This window comes from Apodemus sylvaticus, chromosome 17 (assembly GCF_947179515.1).
Source record: "Apodemus sylvaticus chromosome 17, mApoSyl1.1, whole genome shotgun sequence".
NCBI classification, from domain to species: Eukaryota; Metazoa; Chordata; class Mammalia; order Rodentia; family Muridae; genus Apodemus; species Apodemus sylvaticus.
In genome coordinates, this window is record NC_067488.1 from 45,057,812 (window position 1) to 45,085,741 (window position 27,930).

At 48.4% G+C, this 27,930-nt stretch overlaps 1 protein-coding gene and 1 long non-coding RNA gene across 3 annotated transcripts; one reads left to right on the plus strand and one right to left on the minus strand.

Moving 5' to 3' along the window:
- Positions 1 to 519: 519 nt before the first annotated feature.
- LOC127668021 (uncharacterized) lies at positions 520 to 6,765 on the minus strand. Of its 2 annotated transcripts, none has more exons than XR_007973981.1 (5): positions 6,661 to 6,765; positions 6,506 to 6,559; positions 4,684 to 4,941; positions 1,791 to 1,892; positions 520 to 871 (listed from the first exon to the last, which is right to left on the minus strand). It is a non-coding gene; the product is annotated as an uncharacterized LOC127668021 (long non-coding RNA). The 2 variants fall into 2 exon arrangements; XR_007973980.1 differs by having other exon boundaries at positions 1,782 to 1,892.
- On the plus strand, positions 4,670 to 27,761 carry Spatc1 (spermatogenesis and centriole associated 1). Its single transcript, XM_052161446.1, is given in 7 exon segments — positions 4,670 to 4,874; positions 17,820 to 18,015; positions 18,097 to 18,474; positions 18,551 to 18,755; positions 18,757 to 19,078; positions 19,209 to 19,348; positions 26,929 to 27,761. Coding segments are annotated over 7 exon segments (1,776 nt in total). The 3' UTR covers positions 27,259 to 27,761.
- Positions 27,762 to 27,930: the final 169 nt, after the last annotated feature.

Here is a 27,930-nt window from a genome sequence, read left to right on the forward strand (position 1 = left end):
CAGGGATGGGAGGATTTCTGTGAGTTTGAGGTCAATCTGGTTTACAGGGCAGGCCAGTGAAGGTTTTGAAGTGAGACCCTGTTTCAAAAACAAAAAACAGCACCAACAAAACCAATGAATGGGGAGGAGTGGTATCTGAATGGAACAGAAGAATGGACAGATCCTCCCAGAACGGACAGATCCTTCCCCAAAATGGACAGGTTTTCTCCCCCACAGAATGGACAGATCCCATCCTGAAGCACCTGCTATCAACAGGATGAGAATACACGCTGGCAGACCGCAGAGTTATAAGCAACTACTTCAGGCAGGATCAAAGTGGTCACATGGCCAGCCTTGGTACTCTTTGTGTTGGCCATGTCCTGTAGATGGCAGCTTCCCAGGGGATGCCCCCCCACCCCAGCATATCATAGTCCATCCACGGGGAGGGAAAGGAGGTCAAAGGTGAAAGAGGGTAGGGGCAGGCTCCAAGACACACCCCGGTTCCTTAACAAATTTATTTTTTGAAAGGGGAAAAAAAAAAAAAGGTTCAGCAAGTTTGCTGAAGTTGCAAAACTTCCAAGCCAAGAGGGGAGCAGAGATCCCTGAGGGATCGCCAAGCCAGAACGCTGAACTGAATCTAATAAGGCAAATTTGAATGGGGACAAACTGTGCAAACCCAGTGACCGGAAAGCAGAGGGAGTAGATGTGACTCAGCATTCAAGAAGGGACACAGCACAGAAGATTTGTTCCCAGTGAATTCCTGAGGAGCCTGGGAGGGATGAAAAGCCCACGTGGATGCTGGGAGATTCCTCTCAGTCCTGCTGGACCTCCAGCTGCCTGCAGACAACATCTCTGACCTGTTTGCACGGCCCAGGAACCCAGGTAAACTAGACTGAAGACAGCACAGGGACAGCCATTATCCCTACTCTGCAGACCTCACTTCCTGAAGACCCAGATGGATGGGAGAAAGTTCTAGATAGGTCCCCCTCTCCAAACTTCCAATACTCTCTGTTTCATGATCAAACCCACTAATCTGGGTACCAAAGGACACTTTGCAAATACAACATAATAAAACTAAAGATAAAGGGGAAAATGCAAAGAGGAAAAAAAATGCAATGAAGAGGAAATAAAAGCAGAAAGAGGGCTGTAGAGATGGCTCAGCAGTTAAGAGCACCAACTGCTCTTCCAGAGGTCCTGAGTTCAATTCCCAGTAACCACATGGTGGCTCACAACCATCTGTAATGGGATCTGGTGCTCTCTTCTGGCCTGCAAGCAGATCACTGCATAGATAAATAAATCTTAAAAAAAAAAAAAAAAAAAGCAGAAAGAGCTGGAGAGCTCTTGCAGAGGAGCTGAGTTCAAATTCCAGCACAGCTGCCTGGAGCTCCAGCTCCAGGGGTCTGTCTGCCTCTAACTTCTGTGGGCACTAACACTGCCTGCACTCACATGACCTGAGAACACACACACAGACACACACACAACAAATCTGTTTTGTTTTGTTTTTTTAAAAAAGATTAAAAAGTTATGGAGTTATGGTCATAAGTAGAAAAACGAAGAGGGGTGAGTGACTTAATGGCCTGGGAAAGTCGGGGCACCCTTCGAGAACATTCCCTCTATACACTGTAGCTCCACGGAGAGGCTGGAGTCTAAGAGACAGGGACCACAATCTACCCTGACACCCTGCTGCAAAACCAAAAGGCGGTAGAGAAGGAAGTCAGCTCTACCCACACTCCGTCACACAGCCAACCCCTGAGGAGAGCCACGTGTACTCACTCCCATCTCAACTTCCCCTTCCCACTCACTTGCCAGACCTGAGGATCTGGAGTTGGCCGCATCGCTCCACCCAAGAAGTCTTCCACGTGTCACCAACGACTTTCACGTCATTACTTTTCCGTCGTGTCTCATCCGACTCCCTAGAAACATTAGGTAATATTGCTGCATCACGGCCTTGAAACGGTCCCTTGGGTGCAGCTGATCAAACCTGCCCTCCCTGAGTATTCCTTCCATCATGCCTGTGGCTTCTCCCCTCTGTATTTTGCAGACTTGCCCTAGTTCTTCGAGGCACAATGGGCCTCCCATTCATTACCAATTCCTGGGTGATCTCATACGCCCCTGCTTGCCACTCCAGAAGCTGATGACTCTCAAATGTGTCTTTCCAACCCATGCAGCATGCTCTACTCTGAGATCCACAGCAGAAACTCCCACCTCACTTAGCACATCCCCAGGATCTTGTAGCACGTCTAAACTCTACCTGGAACTTCTTTCCTGAACTCGATCTCCCTCTATTGCTTTGGTATAAGCAGTGACTATTCTACTAGCCAGGCCAGACACTCCAAGGCCGTCCCTGGCCCCACCCCTTGCCATCATTCCTAGGACCTCTTTGAACTCCTCTAACGACCTCTCAGTCCTGACCACTGTCTTCATCCATCTCCAGTATAACTCACTGAGCATGCGGATGGCCGCCATGACCTCCTTCCTGTACACCATACAGCAGGGTTTCCCCTCCAGTATGTTCCATACTCCCCTTTTAAAAGCCCTTCTAAGTCAACCTCAGTGTGTCATGACCTGGGCGCTCCATCTTTCTCTAGCACACATAAGATCTCTCTTCACGTCCACAGCTCCACCTTCCTCAAACTTCCGCATTCCTTTTCCTGGAAGGAACTTCCCACACTTGATATTTATTATTTCGACCATCACCTCCTCAGGTAAGGATGCTCTGATTCAACTGTATCTACTCCATCCACACCTTCCTTCCTAGCCTTTATCACAGGGGTAACTCCACATTTTCATGTTCTCGATATGGTCATTCAGTTCATAGTGGCTGCTTGTAATTGGCACTGTGACTCCAGTTTCTAACACAATGCCTGCACAGACTGAGGAAAGAGGCACTGGGGTAAAAAAAATATTCAGTGATAAGTTGTTTTCTATGATGCAATCTTTTGCTCATAAGTCTGTCACTGACTAGATGAGACCCACCTATATGATTGGAGGGGATCTCCTTTACCTAAAGTCAGCATTGTATAAATGTTAACCACAACTACAAAACCATCTTCAAAGAAATGTCTATCGCAGCCTCTGACCAGAGACACGGGCACCGCGCACTAGACTACCCAAACTGACCCATCGAAAGGAAGTAGCAGCGATGATGTCAACTCAAAGACAAGACCGCGGTACGCTTATTGTCACATGCTAGAGGGATAACCAGGAGACACAGTTCATAAAGTTAGGAGGAATAATGAAAAGAACTCATTCGTGGTCCTCAGGTACTCTTGTCCTCAAGGCCAGAGTGACTTAGGATTATAGAACAGAGTGTCAGAGATCGGGGGCAGGCCCTCCCATTGTGAGGTCCAAATAGAACACCCAACTTTGACTGACCCCAGCCTGGCCTGATTTCCTCTTCCTCGGCTCCACTCTCTGCCAGAGTCTGCCCACTGGAATCTGGTCTGGGACTGGACTTTACCTTCCTCTCCCTGCCCCATGGAAAGCTTTGAGAGAAGATGACCACAGGGCCAGTGGAGGGCTTGAGGATCGGCCTCCACTGACTCCCAAGATCAGGCCCATGGCATTCTTTCTAGATAGCTCCAGGAGAAGGGCGTGGCAGGAGGACTCAGTCCTTGGCTCTTGACCCCAGTGGAGGAGGACCGGCTCCGGTTCTTGTTCGGAAGTCCTAGCAGAGGAACACAGCTGCTTTGTGTATCTTTGGTTGGACACTGTTCCTCCTCCTGGAGAAGGTTCTCTTCTACCACGTGGACAGCTTCAGGAGGGACATACATGGGACAGTGAGGGAGGAATGGGATACTCGCTTAGCCAGCCAGATCAGCCAAGTCAACTCAACCCTGGCCGATCACAGAGTAACAGACGGTGCTGCTGGATCACCACCATCACGTCTTATTTTAGATTCCTGAGAGAATGAAACTCTGGAATATTCAAGCACCTGGGGAGCAAAGCAAGAGTCACTACAGATAGGAGTAAGGGAACCCATGTCAGAAATGGAGACTCCTGAGCTGGGGGAGCCTGGTGCTTGGTTAAAGGAGACTCTCTAGTAGCTAGGGAAGGAATGAAGCACTTGCAGCAAGAAGAAATTATGGGCCAATTTCCTGGCACACAAGACAGAGCTTCCTCGGGAGATAGCTGACAGATGAAATCCAGGCATGCCAATGTCAAAAGGAGAGGACACCCTGCCCAGGAAGACAGGATAATGAATATTCATCGACAAGTATCCAACCAACAAATGCCTGGGACAAGATGCACCCATTGCTGTAGTCTGAGGTACTCTAGGGATGCACGACACCTACACTCACTGAACCTCCTGTGGAAAGCACTGGCCAATTGCACAGACACAAGGCAAGTGATGTGGTCTAGGGCTTATCAAAAGGGAAAGTCCAGGGGCTACAATTAGCTCAAAGTAGGGTAAAGACAACAGCAGAAGAGGCAACTGTGAAACTAAAATTGGCCAGACCTTGTCAGGATATTTCAGGCTGAGGTAAGGCAACACACAGGCCTGGAGTCCCAGAGAGCTGAGCCTGTTAGAGCGGAGGGCATAGTCTCTGACCTCACAATACCCAGAGCCTACTGGGCCAGCCTTGCAGACTCTGGTGCCCTTTTCCAGCCCGGGCAAGGCCCCGGGCCCTGGGCAGCCTCCAGGTGCAGTGCCCTCCCTTGGGCTGCACCCTCCCCACTTCCCTGGGGCATGTCTCTACTTACAAGTTATGAGGGGCTCCGGCATCAGATAGAGAGGCTGGTGCGGGAAAATGAGGAACTGAAGAAGCTGGTACGGCTCATTCGGGAGAATCACGAGCTCAAGTCTGCGATCAAGACTCAGGCAGGTGGCCTCTGCATCAGCGGGTTCGCCGGCGGGCTTGGTGAGGCAGCGGCAGGCCCTTCCCAACATCAGGGTAACTATAAGAGGCCTGGGGATAAGGAGAGTGGGGAGGGGAGGACGGAGAGCCAGGATGCTGGGATCTGAGGAAAGTGTGGAGAAAGGGCTTAGCTAGTAACAAACAGGGCATTTGCCTCAACAGAGAGAGGCAGGCCAAGAACATAGGACCATTGGATGAAAGGCCAACCTAGGTCCCATAATATCCAGCCCATGGGAGCTTCCTCTCCACAGTCCCCTCAACCTAACTTCCAAGCAACATCATAGACTAAAAACCGCCCAGCTCTGGAATCCAAATCTCCCCACTGAGTTCCATATGCTACCGGCCCTCAGCCTCCACATCCCTGTCCTCCCCGGCCTCCAGCCTTTCCTTCAGCACAGGATCATTCCCTCCGTTTTGTGATGACCAAAAAGAAACTCGTATCCAGAAGCTGAGGAGAGGAAACCAGGACCTAAAGCCAGGATTTAGGATTTGTTAGTGTGTGACAGACGCCCTGGCGCTAGTGATACCCAGAGCAGCGTGAGAGCACAGAGCCAGCAAGGTTACAAACGTTGGCAGAAACATGGTTGAAATGAAGACCCTCGCCGAGCCTAGGTACAGGGGTGGGGTTAGAGGGAGGTGGGATTCAGACACACCAAGGGATGACAGAGGCTGCAGAGTAACAGGAAGGAAGTGTTGAAAAGGCAGAAAGCTGTAGGCAAAGAGTGGTCAGCGTTGAGAATCCTGGGGGAGGGGCCAGCGTCTGGGGGTAGCGAGCTCCCCGGGTATGACTGTAGATGCTATGGCCGACAGATTCTAAGTGTGCTCAACAGAGGAAGCACTAGTAGTTTATGATATCCATGTCCCTCCCTACACAAGCCTTCCCGTCCTAGAGGTTGTGTTCTTTCCTGTCCAGTACATGGCTTACAGTGACCTGCCCTCTGTCACAGATCTTCTTCTTACCAGCCCTGCTTGCCCTGCCCCCTCAGTTCCTGAGGAGGCATGCTGTCTCTCTTGTCTAAGAGGAGGACTTTGCTCTGCCTGTTTTAGACCTTCTACAATTTGGCAATGGACCCCAACAATGCTGTTCTGGAAAGGTTATGAGTAACATCCGAAGTGCCTTCTCCACCTCTGCATGGCATTTGGGAATAATAACCCTCCCCAGTCTCTCTTCCTGAGCTCCCAAGCCAAGTTGGTTATCTACATCCTGACTCACGTTAATCACTGACTCCCGGGCTCAGGCTTCAAGCCCTGCCTCTCCACCCTCAGGCAATCCACCTACTGCACTACGCCAGCTCTACAAGTGAAAATAGCTTCAGAGGACCCTGAAGGCCTAATTAATCCCTGGAAATAGTCTCTCCCGGGTAGGGGCTGGAACGCAGTTGGTAAGGTGTTCGCTTAGCATGCAACGGAGTCCTGGGTTTGATCCCTAACCGTAAAACTGGGTATGATTACACAAGGCAGGAGCAGGAATTCAAAGTCATTCTCACTACACAGTGATGACAAGACGGGCCTGGATTACACAAGACACTGCCTCAAAAAGAAAGTACGGCAGTTCATCCCTAACTGGACTGACTTCTGGTTGAGAACTTGAACCCTGTACTTAGAGGCTGAAGTCCTTCCAGGTCCTGCACATTCCTCCCCTGCTCCTTTTTGGCTGGATTGCTTACCAGTAAGCCTGGCTGTAGTGGGCAGGCTTCACGTCTAGCAATGCTCATAAGCACCTGCAGTTTTAAATGTCATATCATTAGTAACTGAAATAACAGGATGAAACAACGAAACCAAAACAACAACAACAAAAAAGTGGGGCGGTAGTGACACACACCTTTAATCCCAGAAGAGGATCTCTGAGTTCAAGGCGTCCTTGGTCTCCAGGGGGAGCTCTAGGACAGCCAGGGCTACACCAAGAAACCCTGGCATCCCCACTCAAACCCTGTCAAAACCCCATCAAAATGAAAATAAAAACCCCACCACCACCAACACACACCCACACACCACCACCACTAACAACAACAACAACAGCAGCAACAACAACAAAGCCAGTCAGGGTGACAAAAATATATGCATTGAAGAGGTACAACATTGAATAAGTTCCATAGGCTAACAAGCTCGATGCCTGCTTCCTCCTTCAAGCCTTAGATTTTAACCCTTCCTAAGATATCTTGAAAATATGTAATTCTGTATGAGTTTGTATCATGTGTGGTGGTCAGAGACAACCTCAGGTGCTGGGTCTCGTCTTCATCTTGTTTGGGTCAGGATTCCCCTTGTTTCAGCCATTGCACTGCATACTCTGGGCTGCCCAGCCCGTGGCTTATGGGGGACGCCCCAGGCTCTGCTCTGATAGACACATGCTCCCATGTCCGGCTATTACATAGGTTCTTGGGATCCAGATCAGGTCTTCACGCTTGTATTACGTGTTTCTATGCATTGAGTCATCTCCCTGGCCCTTGTGATTTTGAAACAGATTCTTACTATATAGCCTAGCCTGGTCTTGAACTCAATATGTAGCTCAGGTTGGCCTCAAAGTGGTTATCTCTCTATGTCAGCCTCCAGAGTGCAGAGTGCATGCAACCATATCTGGCTTTTAGGTTTACATTTTAAATCCTTGGGCCTGGAGAAAAGGTTCAGTAGTTAAGAGCCTTGGACTCTTGCAGAGGACCTGGGTTTGATTCCTAGCACCCATGTGGCAACTTAAAATCATTTGTAACTGCAGTCCCCGACACACTCTTCTGGCATCAGAAGATACATGCACAGAGATACATGCATAAAATAAAGTAAGAAAGCCTTGAACTATTTCAGATCTTTTTTCCTTTTTTTTCTTTTCTTCTTCTTCTTCTTCTCTTCTTCTTCTTCTTCTTCTTCTTCTTCTTTTTTGGATTTGGTTTTTTTTGAGACAGGGTTTCTCTGTGTAGCCCTGGCTGTCCTGGAACTCACTCTGTAGACCAGGCTGGCCTCGAACTCAGAAATCTGCCTGCCTCTGCTTCCCACAGTGCTGGGATTACAGGCATGTGCCACCACCACCTGGCCTATTTCATATCTTTAGGAAGGAATTCAGACAGCAGAAAGCAACAGGAGAAAGTGTGGTATAGAGGAAGACTTGGTCATAGTGTTACATGAGAAAGAACTAGACAAAAGCGATGTGTGTGTAAGAGTATATGTGGTACCCAAATGCCCGGAGTGATGAAAGGATGTGGGGCACCTGGTGTTGGTGTGTGTAACTGAAGTACACGGGGTGCATGTGAGTACATGTGTGTGTGAACATGTGTGGAGAACATACACGAGTTTGTGAGAACATAGCATGTACTCTTTGAGGAGTGTATGTTGTAAATATGTATGTGAGTAAATATGGCTGTTAAAAATGTGTGAGCTGCTGTGTTATGTATGTGGTGTGGGAGCTTGTGTTTATGCTACATATCTGATAGTGTATGTTGTTCCTGTGTGTATAGTATTAATCTCTAGGGGTCAGTGAGAGGTGAACCATCAGCTGGAGAGGTCAGCAGGGGTCAGATCACAACCGACTGTGAATATTAAATGACATGCTAAGGACTTGCTCCTAAAAGCCATACGCGAAAGCTTGTGAGTTCTAACAGGAAGTAGCCACATTTGTGCCCAGAAAGATCATTCCAGCTGCTGGGAGGAAGCACAACTGTGTGGGGGTGGGGTGGGGAGATGAGTTACAGAGAAGCTTCTAGTCCTTCATGGGGGGAGACCACAGCATGAACTGCAAGTGGACAGAAACCCATTCCAGTGTAGCAAGAAAAATAAATAAATCCTAACTGCTCAATGGAAGGGGGCTAGATAGCCGGGCATCGGTGGCACTCGTCTTTAAGGCCAGCTCTTAGGAGGCAGAGGCAGGCAGATCACTGAGACGAAGCCCAGCCTGGTCTATAGAGTGAGTTCCAGGATAGTCGGGGCTGCAGAGAAACCCTGTCTTAAAATAAAATCGAGAGGAAGGTGATGTCTGACTGGAAGGACTATGTCTGACTGGAAGGACTAGGGGGCTAACCTTGGTGGCACCACACAGTCCACCAAGGAGGATGCTTCACAGTTACCTCAATGGCTCTTATTCCCACGTTCCCACTGCTCTCTCTCTCTCTCACCCTTCTTGTTACAACAAATTATTTCTTTCCTTTTTTTTCTTTTTAATTTTTGGCTTTTGATAATAGAGTTCCATGTAGCCCAAGCTAATTTTGAACTCCCGATTGCCCTGCCTCTGCCTCTCAGGTGCTGGGATAACAGGGCTTCAGCACACCACCTGGCTCCCATAGCCTGTTTCTAGGAATGGCCTTGATCATGAGGTCAGATTCTTCCTTTGCTCTCGAGGACTTGAGCTTTAATTTCTCTTTCTAAGACCACCTGGCTCCTTTAAGCTCTGGTCCAGGGCTCTGACGCAGCTGAATTCAGGAGGAACAAAAAGGAAATTTAGCTGGGGAGATATGAACACGTGGGCTGTAGGTACTCAAAATCATGTATACCAGACCCACTGTGACACAGGACCAAGACCAGATGGTGGGAAAATGGGTGGTGGATGGGGCCACCAGACCAAGGGATCATGAGTTCTTCCTAAGGGATCACATCCTAGCCCAACACTCCAGGAAGGACAATAATCCTAAATTTACATGTACTATTCTAGATCATTATAAAGACCTATTTATCAGAGTAAGAAAGAAGCACATTGTCTAAGCATTAACATGAATAATAACTTCCGACCTCTCAGATACACAGTATATGGGCTTCCATTTGAGTTCCTGCCCACGGCTCTGACAATGTCAGAGGTGATCCTGGAGGAAGGATATACAGTTTTGAAGGATGTCATCCTCTGTGGAAGATATCCACAGAGAGAGTGTTGGAGACATGGACAACAGGAGCCCTGAAAGCACAGAGAGGAGGAGGAGGTCAGGGCTAGACAGAAAAGATTCAAAAGCTGTTGGGAATTGAAGCCCCTAGAGGGGTTAAGAATACTTGGGAAAGCCAGGTGATAGTGTTACATACCTTAATCCCAGCACCAGGCAGAGGGAAGCAAATCTTTAAGTTTGAGGCCAGCCTGGTCTACAGACTGAATTCCAGAATAGAGAGCTACGCACAAAGAAACCTAATGTCAAAAAAGCCAAAAAGCTAAAACAAACAAAAACAACATCCTTGTTGAACTGGGGAGGTGGCTCAGAGGTTAAGAGCATTGGCTGCTCTTCCATAGGACCCAGGTTCAATTCCCAGCACTCACATGGCAGCTCACAGCTGTTTATAACTCCAGTCTCAGGAGATCTGACCCCCTCGCACAGACATAAACGCAGGCAAGACACCAATGCACATGAAAGAAGAAAAAAAAAACTAAAAAACGCCTTGGGAGAGAGTGCACAGCAGCAAGAGACTGGCAAGAACAAGTGAGAACAAGTAGAAACAAGCTGGTGAGGACATCCCAAGACACACAGGAAATGACAGCAGTTCAATGTCTTGGAGGCCAAGAGACAATTTCAAAGGAAATGACGTCAGCCAGGGGAAGGCTTGCTCAACGGCTGGGCAAGAAAAGTGTATAATATTTCCATAGCCTTTTGTGAACCATGACTTGTATCCACGACTTCAATAGAAGAAGTGTGATTTCAACCTCGCTGAGAGAGGCTGAGCAGAGCGAGGTAAACTAAGGAGAGAGAAAGAGCAGGGACAATGGGCTGGCTCAACGGCAAAGGTGGCTTGCCGCAAACCTGATAATTCAGTTCCTAGACCCCACACTGTCTGTGTTAGGCAAGAACTGATTTCTACAAGTTGTCCTCTGACTTCCACACACACTTCGTGATATGAATGTGTGCATGTGTACAGACACAAGTGTAAAAATACTTTAAAAAAAAAAGAGTTTCTCTGTGTAGCCTGAACTCACTCACTCTGTAGAGCACAGAGTTGCGCCTGCCTCTGCCTCCCGAGTGCTGGGATTAAAGCTGTGCGCCATCACCACCTTGTTAAGAGGAAATGGGAAAAATAGATGGCTGTGACATTTTGGTTCAAGAAGTTTGGCAAGATGGACTTGTTTATTTTAGCTTGCTGTTTGAGTCCATTGGGGTAAGGATGAGGATATGAGTCACCCGTGTCTGCAGAGAGACATCAGCTAGTGCCCAGCTAGCTCTCTCCTTGTCATTCACTCTGGGGTCCCAGGTCATGAGATAGCACAACCCAGAGTCAATTCAGGTTTATCCACTTGGTTGATCCACTTTTGAAAGCCCTCACAAACTAAAGGTTAGGTTGCCTTTTGTTGTTTGTTTTTTCATATTGAGATGGTTACTCTTGCAGTCCAGGCTGGTGTCAAATGTACCACGTAGCTAAGAAATGACTGTGAACTCCTGACACCCTGCCTCCACTTCCGGAGTGTGAGGATTACAGAAGGTGAGAAGCCATGTCCTCTGGGACACTCTAGGCGTTTCTTAATTCAACCAAGCTGACTACAGAAATTAACTTCCGGGGGGTGGGGTGGGAGACAGAGCATTAGCTAGGGAGACTTTCTTTTCAAATGTAATAATTTTTCTGAAAGCAAGGGTGGAGCCAGGCAAGGTGACAGAATTCTTTAATTTAAGCACTCTAGAGGTAGAGACAGACAGATCTCTGTAAACTTGAGGCTATCCTGGTCTGCCTAGTGAGTTCCAGGCCAGTCAAGATTACACAGTGAGAGTCTGTTTCAAAAAACAATCAGGGCTGGAGAGGTGGCTCAGCGGTTAGGAGCACTAATTTCTCTTCCAGAGGACCTGGGTTCAACTCCCTGCACCCACACAGCTGCTCACAACTGTCTGTAACTCCAGTTCCAAATGTTCCAATCTCCTCGTGCAGACAAGCGTGCACACAAAACAGCAATCAAATAAAAATTTAAAAAATCAAACAGAGGCCTGGAGAGATGGCTCAATGGTTAAAAGCACTGGCTGCTCTTGTAGAGGTCCTAAGTTCAATTCCCAGCAACCACATGGTGGTATGCAACCATCTGTAATGGGATCTGATTCCCTCTTCTGGTGTGTCTGAAGACAGTAGCAGTGTACTCACATATATAAAATAAATAAATCTTAAAAAAAAAAACAAACAGAAAACAAGAAGAAGGGCAGAGAAGAAAAGGTCTGAAATAAAGATGGTAATAAGAACTGAGAAGGGAACCTGGAAGTACTATTTGGTTATATAGTGAGCTAAATTGTGCTAAACAGTACTAGCCATTTGTAAGATTTCCAAAGGCCTAAGCCAATACCTTATGTCTTTTCTTGTAGTAGTAACCCAAGGCAGGCATGTAGTAGACTTTGAGGGTTTAGAAGAATGTAGGCTCGTGTACTGGCTGAGAGGAAGGGGAAGGCTGGGAGGACTGTCCAAAAGAAAAACCTTCCCAGGGAGACACAGCTGCCGAGAGCTTTCAAACATTGACACACACATAGGGAATGGAATTAGAGCGGATACAGGCTCAGACCTCTTGCTCCCGAGACCTCCAGGCCTTCCTCAGATGCTCACACCAGGCTGTCTCTGTGAGGCAGAGACAAATGGGCGCAGGACTGTTAGAACAGCGGAAGAGAGCAAAAGTGAGAGCTAATGCTCAACACTACAAAACGGTAGCTGACAAATGTGCCCTCTTCCCAGCGGTCAGACCTAGCTTCTCCACACAAAAGTCACGACACAAAATTCAGGCACGATGGTAGCTGCCAATACTCCCAATACAAAAGATAATGGAGGCAGGAGGATTACAAATACTAGGCCAGACTGGGCTACACAGCAAGATCCTTATTCAGAAAGAGAAGTGGCTCAGGCTAACAAGGACAGTGGTTGGCATGGGACAGACCATAGAGGTAAAATAGCTAAGAAGTCTGAGACATTTTATTAGTCACCTAACTCCCCATCCTTTTCCTCATGGGCTTTCTAACCTTACCTGTGTGGCATCTGCTTGCTGGGGTGGCTGCTTCCTCCAGCAGGGGGCAGTCTTCCACCCCACCCACCATCCCCATTTTTTTTCTCCCAGGAAAGAACCCTAATGCCTACCTGGCACCACCTCCCACCCACTTCCTTCCTCATCTCAGAACTTTAACCTAGTCACAAGACCTGTCTTTACCCTGACTCACATTTTTAGAAGCCAGTTCTTGGATCACAAACCTGTCCCTCCTAAGTCTGCTCTCAGTCTTCCCACAAAACACTGTCCCACACCAGATTCCCAATCTAGGACCCTGTTCTAGAGACTCTCCTGTCCTCTAGGCTCTCCCTCAGGACCAGGAACCCTCTCTCTTCAGGAGGCTCCTCCCCTCAGGACGCTCCTCCCCTCAGGACGCTCCTCCCCCCAGGACACTCCTCCCCTCAGGACGCTCCTCCCCTCAGGACGCTCCTCCCTTCAGGTCTCCCTTTCCCCAGGCCTCTCTCCTCAGGACCCCCTTACATCTCCCCTCCCTGAGGACCTTCTTCTCAACCATCCTTCATCTTTCCTTGCTCTCTCCTCATCCCTCCATCTCTGTAGAAAACCCAATTTGAAAGTCTTAGCTAAGTCTCACCTCCCCTTCCTTCCCAATACTCTTTCCTCTCAGCCTCAGCCTCCACATGTAGGGACCTCCCCTAGCGCTGTGACCCCTGAGTGTCACTCTAAGACTTGGCAGGCCTTCTGAGCCTGGCGGGTCCTGAGCGGGGAGAGCCACCAAAAAGTAAAGGGGTGGTGGTCTGTAGGCCCAGAGATGGAGCTGCCAGGCAGGGGTGGGTGTGAGAAAGAGCAGAGAGGAGAGAGGTAGGAAGGAGACCTGGAGCCTGTGATCCGGGAGACCAACGGCAGTCAAAGAGTTACACATGGTAAACTGCGTCATAAACCCTCACAGGTGTGCTTTTCTCTCTTAACCACATTGTCTGATGTAGCAAACTTATCTTTCCTAATGCTAGATGATTAAGACAAAAATACACCTGAGGCTGGAGTGGTGCTCAGTGGTTAAAAGCACTGGCTGCTTTCCCGGAGGTCCTGAGTTCAACCAAATGGTGGCTCACAGGCATCTATAATAGGATCTGATGCCTTCTTCTGCCATGCAGGTCTATATGTAAATAGAGCAGTCATGTAATTAATTGATTAAATCTTCTTTAAAAAGATAAACATGCATCCACTAATAAAAATTTTAATTCTATACAGTTCTAGTGTGGTAGCAGAACCTAGCAAGCTTTGGAATTTACAATCCCTAATTGACTATATTCAGACTCTAACAAAGGGCTGAAGCATCAAAGGCTTGTACATTTTTTATTATAGTCAAAAGTGTACCGCTGAAGGGTCTTAGAGGTGGGTGAGGCGGTGCATGTCTATTTAGAGGAGAACTCCTTCCACAAATGAGGCCCTCTTACTAGAGTTCCCCCAAACTCAAGCTTCTTTCCCCTGAGGCTGCTGCTGATCTCAGTGACCCCGATTAACCCTATGGGTGTTATGCCTGCGCCAGGCCTTTCGATGTGAGTAGGGTCTGCGCCTGTAGTGTTACACTATGGGTCCTTAACTGTCTGAGGCACAAATGTTACCCTAAGTGCCTGTGACCCTGACGCATCCTTCTCTATAATAATTGTATAAATTATTAGTTTACTTATCACCTAGTTCAAACTTTTAAAAACAACTATTTTATGTATCTAAGTGCACTGTAGCTGCCTTCAAATGCACCAGAGGAGGGCATTGGTGTGAACCACCGTGTGCTTACTGGGAATAGAACTCAGGACCTCTGGAAGAGCAGTCAGTGCTTTTAACCTGCTGAGCCATCATCTCTCCAGCCTGCCCCCCGTTCAAATGGTTAAAGTATACAACTTAATAGCTTTAAATATGTTCATTTATGTGTACAAACATTGGCACAGACAACTCTAGAGCACTCTCATCCCTAAAAAGACACTTCAGTCCTTTAGCAAGAGTGCTCCCACTGCCTTCCGAGTGCTCCCTGGGCACTCACAAATGGCTGATGCGGTCGCCTATTCTAGACTGTCTGTAGAAACAGGATCATTTGCCGCAACCTTTCACTCAGTAACGTTTTCAAGGTTTGTCACGGGGTTTATGACTGCAAAACATTTTGTTTATTCACCAGTCTGCAGACATTTAGGATTGAGTTGTTTCTTTTTTTTAAGCTTTTATGAATAATGCTTCTACAAGCATTTCTATACAAGTTGGGGAGTTTTGGTGGTAGAGGCTCCACGGTCCCAAGCGTAACAGGCACATTATGCCCCTGGCCCTGTGCACAAGTATCTTTGTGTGGGCAATGCTGTTCTGTTTTGTTTTTGCTTGATCTACTGACAAAAGAAACAGAAGGAAGCAAAATAACAAAATGCATTTAAAAACACACTTCTCTCTACTTATTTTTAATCTCACACTTATTTACTTAAAGAGGCAAACATGAGGAAATCAAAGAACGTACTGAGAGTCAGTTCCACCCTCCCACCTGTGGGCACCGGGGATTGGCCTCAGATCGTGATGCTTGGCTGTAAGCACTTGAACTCTTTGAGCTATCTTTTGGGGGCCAAAAATAGATTTCTGTAGTTGGTAGTTTGAAATAAATAGCTAACAAATATCTCTGAGCTCTTTGTGTAGTTTCTTTTGCTCTGGGGTCCTCTTGAGACTTTTTTTTTTTTTTTTTTTTTTGGATTTGTTTTTTTTTCGAGACAGGGTTTCTCTGTATAGCCCTGGCTGTCCTGGAGCTCACTCCGTAGACCAGGCTGGCCTCGAACTCAGAAATCTGCCTGCTTCTGCCTCCCAGAGTGCTGGGATGACAGGAGTGTGCCACCACCACCCGGCTTGAGACTATTTTTAAAGGCATTATTTATCACTTGTCCGGATGTTTTGCCTGAGTGTATGTGCGATTACGACAAGCATGCCTGGTGACCTCAGAAGTCAAGAGGGCTTTGGATCCTCAGGATTGCTGTGAGCCACCATGTGGGTGCTTAAAAACTGCAAGAGAGGCAAACGCTCTTAACCGCTGAGCCGCAACTCTCCAGCCCTGAGACTTTATCTCTTGGAATTCAGATGGGCACACCAGGCATTATATTTCCAAATGGATTTTTAACCTTTTTTATTAATTAACCTTTTAAGTGTCAATTAACCTTTTCTCATCGTTCTTATTTAAATGCAAATAGACATTACTTTTTTGCTATAATTTTAACCCCATTACTGCTTGTTATATTCCTCTTTCATTCTTACAAAAGTATTCATTTACATATATACATTTTAATACTAGATTAATGCATTATTATATATATATGTAATACATTATTATATATATATACTTATTTCTTTTTGTTAGGAGAAGGCATATGTACCATGGCGTGCATGTGGAGGTCAGAGGGCAACCCTCAAGGGGTTGGCTCTCTTCCCCCTCACCACATGGGCCCCAGGGATTGGACTCAGGTTATCTGGCTTGGCAGCAGGCACCTTTCCTGGCTAAACTGTCTTGCCAGTCTGCTATAATCATGGTGGGAAGGGAGATGAAAAGTCAAAATTTGCATATTGAAAATAGTGAGCTGGGCAGTGGTGGCACACGCCTTTAATCCCAGCACAGGCAGAGGCAGGTGGATTTCTGACCAGCCTGGAGACCAGCCTGGTCTACAGTGTGAGTTCCAGGACAGCCAGGGCTATACAGAGAAACCCTGTCTCGAAAAACAAAAAAAGCCATGTGTGGTGGCTCAAGCCTGTAATCCCAGCACTTGGGAGGCAGAGGCAGGCGAATTTCTGAGTTTGAGGCCAGCCTGGTCTACAGAATGAGTTCCAGGACAGCCAGGGCTACACAGAGAAACCCTGTCTCAGAAAAATAAATAAAATAAATAAATAAATAAATAAACCAATTAATTAATTAAAATGAAAAATGGAGAAGAGATTTCTCTGTATAGTTCTGACTGTCCCGGAGCTTGCTCTGTAGACCAGGCTGTTGAACACCTGCCCCTGCTTCACAGTGCTGTGATTAGAAGCGTGTGTCACTGAGCCCAGCTGTGAAAATCTTTTTAAAAGGGTAGATTCCAAATTAATTTTTTAAATGAGTTGTTTTGTTTTAAAGTTGTTTTTTTTTTTTTACTTTAGGTATTTGAGTGTTTTGCTTGCATGTATGTCTGTGCACCACATACATACATATCCACACACATACAGTATCCACAGAATCCAGAAGGGGACATTGGATCCCCTAGAACTGGAGTTATAGACAGTTGTGACCTGCTGGAAGGTATTGGGACTCAAACTGAGGTTCTTTAGAAGATCAGCCAGTGCTCTTAACCACTGAGCCATCTCTCCAGCTCAGCAAAATCAAAGTTGTTTTTTTTTTTTTAATTATTAGATCATGCAGTTACAAAAACTCTTCCTGTATTCTGCCGTGTCTCCAAGGGATTTCCCTCCCAAAAGCCATTTAGGGAAGCCTGCTTCAGAAGTCAAGAAGAATAAGATCTCTGCCCCATTCCTCTTCAGGTGTCCGAAGATAGTCAGAGATGATTCTGGGCCTCTCTGAGTGATGGTTGTGTCCAACTAGCTGTCAACAACCTGCACCCCTGCTCTGATAGACTATGCGTGGCCCTAGGCCGCACCGGGTGCTCACACTCTGACCCTCACTCGAGGTCCTATCATTGTGTGTTTCTACAAGGCCTGGCTCTCTCCTCCCAGCCGAAAGCAGAGGGCCAGGTTAGCTGTCTGGGAGAACAACCACTAGGAGGCGCTCGTCTCCTGGGTGTGGGGTTGGCGGCTCAGTGAAGTGGAGACAGGAGGAGGAGAGGCTGGAACATCCTATGGACTGAAGGGAAGTGGTCAGCTAAGAGTCCTGGAGTTCTGACTAGAGAGTTGGGGCTGAGCAGCAAGCCTCGGGGACTGAGAGAAGAGAGGGCAGAGCCACATGCAGAACCCTCTAAACCCACAGAATGCTCTCTGCTGAATGCTTCTGGCTACCGCACAGATGCCCGATGCTCAGAGAGGGCAGGTCAAGCCAGCCAGCTCAGCAGGCAGGCTCATGAGTGCCTCTCACTTGCATCTAGAAGGGCTTAACTGGGATCTTAGCGTTCTTTCTGTATCCACAGGTGTATTCCTGGCCCCAGCCTCAGCAGCAGCAAAGGACCCCTGTGCAGAAGACATGGGAATGGTGGCCCTGGCACCTCTGGCTGACATGTTGAATGCCTCACAGCTCAGTCCTGCAGCAGGCTCCCTTGTGAACCCCCTGGCTGCTCCTCTCAACCCACTGCTGTCAGGACAAATGCCCTTGTCGCAGAACAACCAGTTTGCCAATCTTGTGCCATGTCCCGGGAGCAACCAACTGACCAGTCCTATTGCAGTTTCCCCGGGGGTCACCTTGGCAAGCTCTCTGGGTTTACCCTCGACTGGACCCCTGAACAGTCAAATGACCAGTCCAGTGACTGTACCCCCAGGGACCACTCTGGCCAGCTCACTAGGTCTAACCTCAACTGGTTCCCTGACAACAAGCAGCCGGCTGGTAGGCCCCCTGGCTGTATCTCAGAGCAGCCCCATCATGGCTCCCCTGGCTGGCTCAGTGGCAGTCTCTCTGAGTAGCCCCCTGCTCTCCTCCACAGCTACCCCTCTAGGTGTTTCTCAGAACATACTGCCCAACCCCATAAACAACGTAGGGCTGTCAGAGGCGCCAAAGGTGCGACTGGCAGAGCCACCCCGAGGAAACCTCTCTGGAACCTCAGCCTATGCAGGACCAGCGCCCACCTCCAAAGGTAATTGGGTGCCCTGGGTAGGCCGATTCCTGCTCCCAGCCTGCCTTACTCTAACCCTTCCTCTCATTTCCACTCCTCCACATCCCAGTCACCAGTGAGCACCTCCAGCCAAGCCAGGACCCAGAGCCCCTCGATAAGTTTGTGGGTGCACCCCTCCAGACCACCACCTCTATGAGTGTCATGGCCACATCCAGTCCCACAGCAAATGTTAATGCCACCTTAGCTACTCGGACTCAGACTGGTGTTTCCCAGGAGCAAATGCCCCCCTACTCTTGTCCAAAGCTCCCCAACAGGCTCTCCTCCTTGCACAGTCTCCAACTCTGCCCCAGCTCCTGTCCCCCAAGCTGCTGAGAACGGTTCCCCTTCAAGAAACTCCCACTCCAACTCCCCCTCCAGGGTGCACCAATCCCCTAACCCACCTGTGCCCAACCACCATTCTCCTCCACACAACCTCCCCTCCCTGCCCCGTACCTCATCCTCTTCGGCTTCAGTCAATGACACCCGGGGTTCGCGCATGACGGAACAGTCCCGGAAGAATGTCCTGGAGATGGAGCGGAAGACGCCCCAGCGAAAGTCTAACAAGTTATCTGACAGTCCCCGAGGTCAGTAACAGTACAGAGGATCAACAACGTGAGTGTGGTGCCCTGTTCCTCATCATATACTCGGACTGCTAACTACAGTCCTACCACTCCCTCCACCTATTGCTCGCCTGAGACCCTCTCTCATTCCTAGACACCAAACAGCTAGCTTGTGAGAGGCTAGTGGGGGAAATCGCCTTCCAGCTAGACCGAAGAATCCTGTCCAGCATCTTCCCAGAGCGCGTGCGCCTCTACGGCTTCACTGTCTCCAACATTCCAGAGAAGATCATCCAGGTCTGTGGCTGTCCATCTCCTACACATTGCCAGAGGGGCCTTCACGGATGGGGCAGTGAGCTCAGTCAGTACTGAAAGATCAGGCATTTAAGGGGACTGAGATGGAGGGCGTCCAGAGCTTGGCACAGGCAGCCAGAGGTGTCCAGAGCACCCGGTAATGGAAGCCCACGGTCCAAGCTCTACAGACTCTAGAAGAGAAGAAGGATGTGGTTTCCTCCGGTGAGCAGGCCGCATTCCTCTTCTGCCTCCTAGATGGTCTTTGGATGGGAAGCACCAACCTCTGGGGGACCAAGCCCACAAACCTAAACAATTCTATGGCCCATCGCCTTCAGCATCTCCAGTGCTCACTGGACACCCTAGGGAACAGAGGTCCTAGAAGCCATGGAGTACTGTCATGTGTCACTATAACCCTGTGTCTTACAGGTGCAGATGGCCCTGGTCAGGGGGTAAGGACTGGGGATATGGGTCTGCACTTGGTTGGATACCCAGAATTTGCCATGTGAGACCATGCAGGGCCTATCCCTACATACAGGTCATTTGAGCTTGCTTTTCTCAGGGGGGAAATGGCTTCCCCATGTTGCCAGCTGCCTCTTCTCTTAGGCCATCTTTGTGGACAAATTGTACATACCTGCCATCTGGGTCGGAATGACTTCTGATTACACAGGCTAGTTCTTAGCTTGCCTTTTTTTTTGGCTAAAGTATCCTTTCATTAGATGCTTTAAAAAAAAAAAAAAAGGTGGGCTGGAGAAATAGTTCAGTGGTTAAGAGTACTGACTGCTCTTCCGAAGGTCCTGAGTTCAAATCCCAGCAACCACATGGTGGCTCACAACCATCCATAATGAAATCTGACACCCTCTTCTGGTGTGTCTGAAGACAGCTACAGTGTACTTAGATATAACAATAAATAAATCTTAAAAAAAAAAAAAAAAAGCAGGGTCTCACTGTGTAATTCCAGATGGCCTGGAACTCACTTTGTAACTTTGTAGGACAGGCTGGCCTTGAACTCCACAGAGCTCTGCCTGTCTCTGCCTCCCAAGTACTGGGATTAAAGGCATGCTCCACCATTCCTAGTTTAGATGCTTAATTTTAATGTGTTCAGAAATGTCAGTCTTTGCTCATGTTATTTGTATTGTCTCAATTAAGAAACCTTCCCCTAGCTACAAAGTGAGGTCCAGGGCAGTGAGGGGCTACACAGAGAAATCCTGTCTCAGGAAAAGAAAAAAGAAAGAAATCTTTCCCTAGCAGAAATTCCTGACACTATTTTGTACTTAGTCGACATTTTCTCCTAAGGATTTAAAGTTTGAGTTTTTGAAAAAATCTTCTTAAAGATTTGCTTTTCTTTTATTATGTGTATGCTTGTATGGGAGGGTTTTCCACGGAGGCCACATCTCCTCAGTTGTGAGCTGCCTGGTGAGGGTGCTGAGGACCAAATTCTGGTCCTCAGGAAAAGTGGCAAGCACCCTTAACAGCTGAGCCTTCTCAACATTCCCTCAAGGTGTGTTGTTTTGAGACTTTGATTCTTCTGTAAGCAATCATGGTAGAAGGTGGGACATGTCCTCTCCCCAGCATGAAAACACCTGACTGACTCCAGAGACCACCAAGACACAGGGTACCCACTTCATCAGGACAACTCTAGGGCTAGAGGGGCAGCCCCTGGGACTGAGGGATAAGAGAAAATGACAAGGAGATAGAGGACTGTGTGGACGTGATGGTAGCAGAAAATGACTGCTTTTCTTTTGAGGGGCACAGCCTATCTATGGAGATCTCAAAGGAGTTCCCTAGCAGTCGGTCGGTACAGTCTCTCAGAGCTCAGAGCTGCCAAAGCCAGGAAAATGCCCAGTGCGCACCAGTATTCCTTAGACTTGCATCTACAAGGGCTCTCTAGTCTGTCTGGGTCCAACTCTCCTTGTCCATTTTGAGGGAGACTTTAAGAAGGAAAGGGTGTGTGCTAGGATAGGCTAGGATGTGGTGGTGTGTTGATTGGACATGTGAATTGGGTGAGCCAAAGGGGACTTTTTTTCCCCCAAGACAGGGTTTCTCTGTGTAGCCCTGGCTGTCCTGGAACTCACTCTGTAGACTAGGCTGGCCTGGAACTCAGAGATCCGCCTGCCTCTGCCTCCCAAGTTCTAGGATTAAAGGTGTGCACTGCCGCTGCCGCCGCCGCCACCTAGCTTTGAACTTTTGATTGCTGGACTTCAACACTTTAATAGCTGGACCTTGGTTGTCAGCCCCAGGAGGAGGTAGTGACCAAATGAGGCAATATATATGCCTTGGTAGCTAGCTTTAGGAATGTAATCCAATGGTTTTGAACAAGGCAGAGGGAATGGGGGAGAAAGGCAAGGGCTGCCAGAACCGTGCTTGGCACGCTCAACCTGGCCAGAGTTCCTTCACATTTATTCTATATAACAAGACAGCAATGTTCCTGGGTTTTCTGTGGAGAATCATTAGCCACAAACTCAACCAAAGAGTGTCCCGTGATGCAGCAACAAGAGATCACAAGATACCAAGGGGTAGTTGGCATTATAGAGCCACCTAGCAAAGGATGACCTTAAACTTCTGATCCCCCTGCCTCTACCTCCAAGTGCTGGGATTAGAGGTCAGCCAAACCTGGCCTTGAGAAGCTGGACCTCTTACCATAGCACGCTTGTCATTCTGTCCAAGAGCCTGACTCATCTCTTTCAGACTCAGTGTTTCATTTTACTTCTGTCAGCGGTGACCCAGACACTATAACTTCTGGGGACAGCTCCACTGAAACCCACCTGGAGACAAGGTGGCCTCTTGGAGCCAGGCTGATACCCCACCATATATCCCTCTATGGGGTCTTCCAGGCCAACTCATGGGGTCACATTTGGAAATCTTAATTTTATCCCGTCTTCAAGGGTCCCCTCCCACCTGGCGGGCCTTTGGTTGAGTCTCTCCTGCATCTGATTCAGGTCCGCCCAAATTTTAGTTCCCCCACTCAGTGTATCTGTTTTCCCATCCCCCACCCCCAGTGTCAGTGGTTGGAATCCCTAAATTCTACCCAGACCTGCTAACACTGGTCAAACCCCCAATTGTCCCTACAAGCCACTTGCTCTCCAAGGCTGTATAGGCTTAGTGGGTTGAAATTTAATAGAGGTTTTTGTTTGACAAGGACCCTGACATTCTACTGAATCTGGCTGTCTTTATTAGATTGTGCAATTACACTTTCTTTTGGTTTCATCATTGTTGGGGTTTGGGGTTTGTTTGGTTTTTTTTTTTTCCCCACTGTGTAACCCTGGCTCACCAAGGGCTTGCTATGTAGCCCAGGTTGCCCTAACACTTACAACGATCCTTCTGCCTCTGCCTCCTGATTACATAGATTACAGGCACATATTCTTATGTCTGGTACCGCTGTGTCTTTTTTCCTAAGTTTCACCTGTATCTTTATGTATGGGGTGCTAGTGGTGGTGGTATATGTGTGTGTAAGTTTAAGAGCCTGAAGAGGTCAGAGGTATTTGCTCCCCTGAGCAGGAGTTACAGGTAGTTGTGAACCACTGCACAACATGTGTGTTGTGAGTTAAACTCTGGCCCTCCGTGAGAACAGTACGTGATGTTAATGGCTGAACCATCTCTCTAGCCCAGTTACGCTGTCGTTTAAACCCAACTAAAAGTGGGCCACAGCACTCTCTTCTCATTCTTCCTACATAGTTGTGAAGAATTTTTTGGAAGATGTTTGAAGTACCTTTCCTCTTAGCACCCTGATCCTTGGCCCCTTGAGTGCCGTCGTGTCCATGTGAAAGTGACTAGGGCCGTGTAGGGTGGCAAGGGGCGCCTTGACAACCCAGGTGGGCTCCTGAGAATGAGTTCATGTTTACATACTGATTTGGTACCCAGGTTACCTTATGTAGCCAAGCCCTCTTAGGCATTCTAATAAACCTGTATATATCAACTTGATTTTTTTTTTTTTTTGGATTTGGGTTTTTCGAGACAGATAGCCCTGGCTGTCCTGGAGCTCACTCTGTAGACCAGGCTGGCCTCGTACTCACAAATCCACCTGCCTCTGCCTCCCAGAGTGCTGGGATTACAAGCGTGCACCACCGCCACCCGGCTTGATTTTTCTTGGTAACAATCATATTGTTTAATCTACCATTTTGATAAAAGTCTTTTAAGCCTCAAACCTATGATCCTCCTACCTCAGCCTCCTGAGGATGCCCATCTTCTATGTCCTTTTATTTTTATATATTTTGATTGTTAAGACAAGGTCTTGTTAAGTTTTCTAGCTGGTTTGGAACTCAGACTAGTCCCAAAACTTGCTGTGATCTCCCTCCCCTGTGATCTCTGTGAGAGGTGGGATTAGAAGCATGCACCATTGTGTTCAGAGGATGAGTGAATGAATGAATGAATGAGTGATTTACTTACTTATTGAGACAGAGCCTTAATGTGTTTGTATCCCTAGTTGGACTCATACTACACAGCCCAGGCTAGCCTTGAACCTGAGTCAGTGCTCCTGTCTTGGTCGCTAGTTCTATATGTATAGGCATCTAACACCATGCCCATATATTCTTTTATTTTTTTAAATACTGGGCTGGAGAGAGGGCTCTTTGGTTAAGCACATGTTCTGCTCTCCCAGAGGACCCAAGTTCAATTCCCAGAATCCATATCTGGGGACTCACAACCACCTAACTCCAACTCCAAAGGCTTCCAAAACCCCTGGCCTATGTGGGACCCTGTATTGTATGTACAGTACTCACAGACTGACACATACATAAAATTAAAAAATATGTTTTTATTAACATTGAACCAAGAAATTAAATATATTTCACAAAAATTGACATATGAAACTGATTTAAAAAAAAACCATAAAAATCCATGCTTCCATGTAACTCAGCTGGCAGAAATGCTTGCCTAACAGTACCACATAAACCAGATGTGGTGTACACGCCTCCAATCCCAGAACACAAGTATCTTAGGGTTTACTGCTGTGAAGAGGCACCATGACCGAGGAAACTTTTATAAGGCACAACATTTAATTGGGGCTGACTTACAGGTTCTGAGGTTCAGTCCAGTATCAACATGGCAGCTTCTAGGTAGGCTTGGCACTGGAGGAGGAACTGAGAGTTCTACATCTTGTTCCGAAGGCAAACAAGAGAAGACTGGCTTCTATGTTGCTAGGAGGAGGGTTTGAAAGCCCCACCCCCACACGGACTCACTTCCTCCAACGAGGCCACACCCACTCCAACAAGGCCACACCTCCTTTTTCGTTTGTTTTTGTTTTTTGAGACAGGGTTTCTCTGTATAGTCCTGGCTGTTATGGAACTCACTCTGTAGACCAGGCTAGTCTGTCTCTGCCTCCCAAGTGCTGGGATTAAAGGCGTGTGCCACCACTGCTCAGCAAGGCCACACCTCCTAATAGTGCCACTCCCTGGGCCAAGTGTGTTCAAACCACCACAAAACGATGCAGAAACTGGAGGGTCAGGAGCTCAAAGTCATACTAAGCAACAAAACAAGTTCAAAGTCAGCCTAGGCTACCCAGGAGTCTATCTCAAAGAAAGGGGGAAAAAAACCTAAATGAGCAAAATGAAACATGCTATCACACCCCCTAATGCTGTGACATGTGATAGGACACGTTGATGTGTTTTATAATCAGGTTACACATCTTTCTACTCAGTTCTTTGCTTTTTTAAAAATATGTTTAATTATGTATAGTGTGTCTGGGTGTGGACCAGTGTGTATGAGTGTAGGCACCCTTAAGGTCAAAGGTGCCACATCCCTGTGTTGTGGGTCTACATCCTGCCCTGCCGCCCAGGTGCTGGGCAGATGAAATGTGGAGTGCTAGACCACGTTTACTCAGTGCCTCCACTATTGGGTGCAGGGCTTGACTGCAATGCAGCCTAGGATGTGGGAGGCCAAAGCTGGGATTCCATCACTCCCAGGCATCTAATCACAGCTGGAAAACCATACAGAGAAGTTGGGAGTGAAGGGTTGGGCATTGCAATGAAGAGCCCAGGCTGGGGACTCCCAAACTCCCGGACATACAGGTGCTGCTGGTTCAGGGAGAGTTGGGAACGGAGTTGGAAGCTTGCAGGCTGAGGACAATGGAGCCCAGAGCCAGGGGAATGGGAACTCCAGCTTAGCTCATCGATGAAAGTCCTTAGCCTGGCACAGAAGGACCTTCTGCAGAAGGCCTCGGCTGTGGCACTGTAGGAGAAGGCCTTTTCCACACTCCCCACAGCTGTTCTTGATGAAAGAGAGAGTCCTTGTTCATCATGGAAAATGGGTCCATATTACCTTCTCAGGGTGCACCAGAGATTGAATACCTTTGCAGGGAGGAATGTCTGGGAAGGGAGCTTATTGGCTAAACCCTCGGGGCCTCTACATACCTCACTGGGATGGAGAACTGTGTTCTAGGCTATGTGACTGTGACAGATGTGGGGACTGTGGTCATGTGTTCCAGGCCAGGAATCTGGTAGACGCCTACCATCTCAGGGAGGTGCCTGGGTGCCAGGGTCTCAGACCCACTCAACCTTACAAGTTTCCTGGCACCACTCACTATCCCACATGGAGCTGGAGATGGAGTTCCCAGAACTCCATCATGGGTTCTGGGAACCAAGCTCCGTGCTCCTCCTCCTCTCCTCCCTTCTTCCTTCCCCTCTTCTTCCTCCTCCTCCCCCCATCCTTTCCCCTCTTCTCTCCTCCTCCTTCCCCCTCCTCCTCCTTCCCCCTCCTCCTCATCACACTCCCACCAACCAGATAGATTTGCTTTCTTAGACAAATCATCCTGTATGGTTGGCTGCAGACAACAACTGATGTAAACAGATTGGGAATTACTATAATATTAAGGTCCTCAGCACCAGGAAGGACACAAAATTGGGTTTGCCGTACGGCCCAGAAAAAATGTCAATACACCAATGAACTTTCCCAGTGGATACATCAGGGGCACCAGTCCCAAGACAGCAGATAGATCCAGGTGCCCCCCAGTTGAGTACAGCTGTCCCTGAAGAACCAGTGCTATACCCATGGTGCTCCCCAGAGACCTGCCTGCCTTCTGTGTGGAAATGCCTCTTCCCACATGAAAGTTCCACCTGCCTGTCAGCACCCACTTGCTTGGTAGAAATGTAAGTACCTTGACTACAACACAGGGTCTTTGGGAAGGGTGATGTCCAGGAAGACCTTCCTGTCCTGTTTGAACAGTGTCTGTCATTCCAGGTTAAGAGCTTTTGATTAGCCTTTGGGAAAGCTGCAAACTCTGGGGTCCAGCAACCTGGGAGTATGAAAAACTCTCTAAACCTCCATCCTGGAAGCCACATTCCCTGCCCTCCATCCCTGATGTCTTTAAACTAGTCCCATATATCTGGTGGAAGGAGAAAAATCAGTGAGATGTGAGATGCATGTCTCTAGAAGCTTTGGGAAACCTCTGGGCCTACCTGAGTTGGGTTTTGTTGGTGTCTTGACCTCAGGCTCAGCCCTCTGGATCTTTCGGGGACCAAGGCTTCTCCTCCCTTGGCATTTTCATGGCGATACTTAACAATTTCCTTTCTTGGCCCCTCTTGGCCCTGTTCTTTCTGCCTGCCTGAGCCAGAGTGGTGTGGGAGGTCCCTGATGGCCGCTCTCCCCAACAGGCCTCCCTAAACCCCAATAACCACAAGCTGGACGAAGACCTATGCCAGACGCTCACCCAGCGCTATGTAAGCATCATGAACAGACTGCAGAGCCTCGGCTACAACGGACGGGTGCATCCGGCACTGACGGAACAGCTGGTCAATGCGTATGGCATCTTGCGTGAGCGGCCTGAGCTGGCGGCATCTGAAGGTGGCTCCTACACTGTGGACTTCTTACAGCGTGTGCTGGTGGAAACTGTGCACCCCAGCATGCTCACCGACGCCCTCCTGCTGCTCTCCTGCCTCAACCAGCTGTCCCATGATGACGGCAAGCCTATGTTCATCTGGTAACACCTGTGCCCTGCCCGGCTGGCCCAGGCTCACTTCGCCCTGCAGGCCATTGCGCATGGCCATTAAAGTTTCCCACAGACACTGGTCACTGGACCCATGCCACAGCTTCCTGCTCCTGTGGGGTGCCTCACCGGATCCCTTCAGTCTTGTCAGCCCTGAAGGGCCACATTCACTTTACAGCCCGCTGGAGAGACAGACCTCCCAGGCACTGTCTTTCTAAAGGGATTGAATGGATGGCCCTGAATTTCCCTTTTTACTTGCTAATAGAAGCTGAAGTGCTGGGAGCTGGAGCAGGAACAGGGAAGGAAAGAGAGGGGACTTTCCTGTCCTTAGCAGAGGCCAGGGGGTGGGGAGCTTCAGGGCCTTAAGGCAGGACAGTAGAGGTAGAATAGCCAGATGTCACTTCATCCAAACCTGGGCAGGGGAGCCAGGGAGATGGCAGCCCCTTGTAAAGATGTCTAAGGTCTGGGAAAGGGTGCGTTCTACCTAAGCACGGGGGACTGGAGCTGACCAGAGAATAGAAAACATGGGTGGAGGGGATAGGGATGGGGGAGGGGACCAGGAGCATGGGACATCATTGGGGATGTAAAATGAATAAATAAATGAAAAAAAAAAAGAATGTGGATTGGTGTTTTAGTGTTTCTATTCCTGCACAAGCATCATGACCAAGAA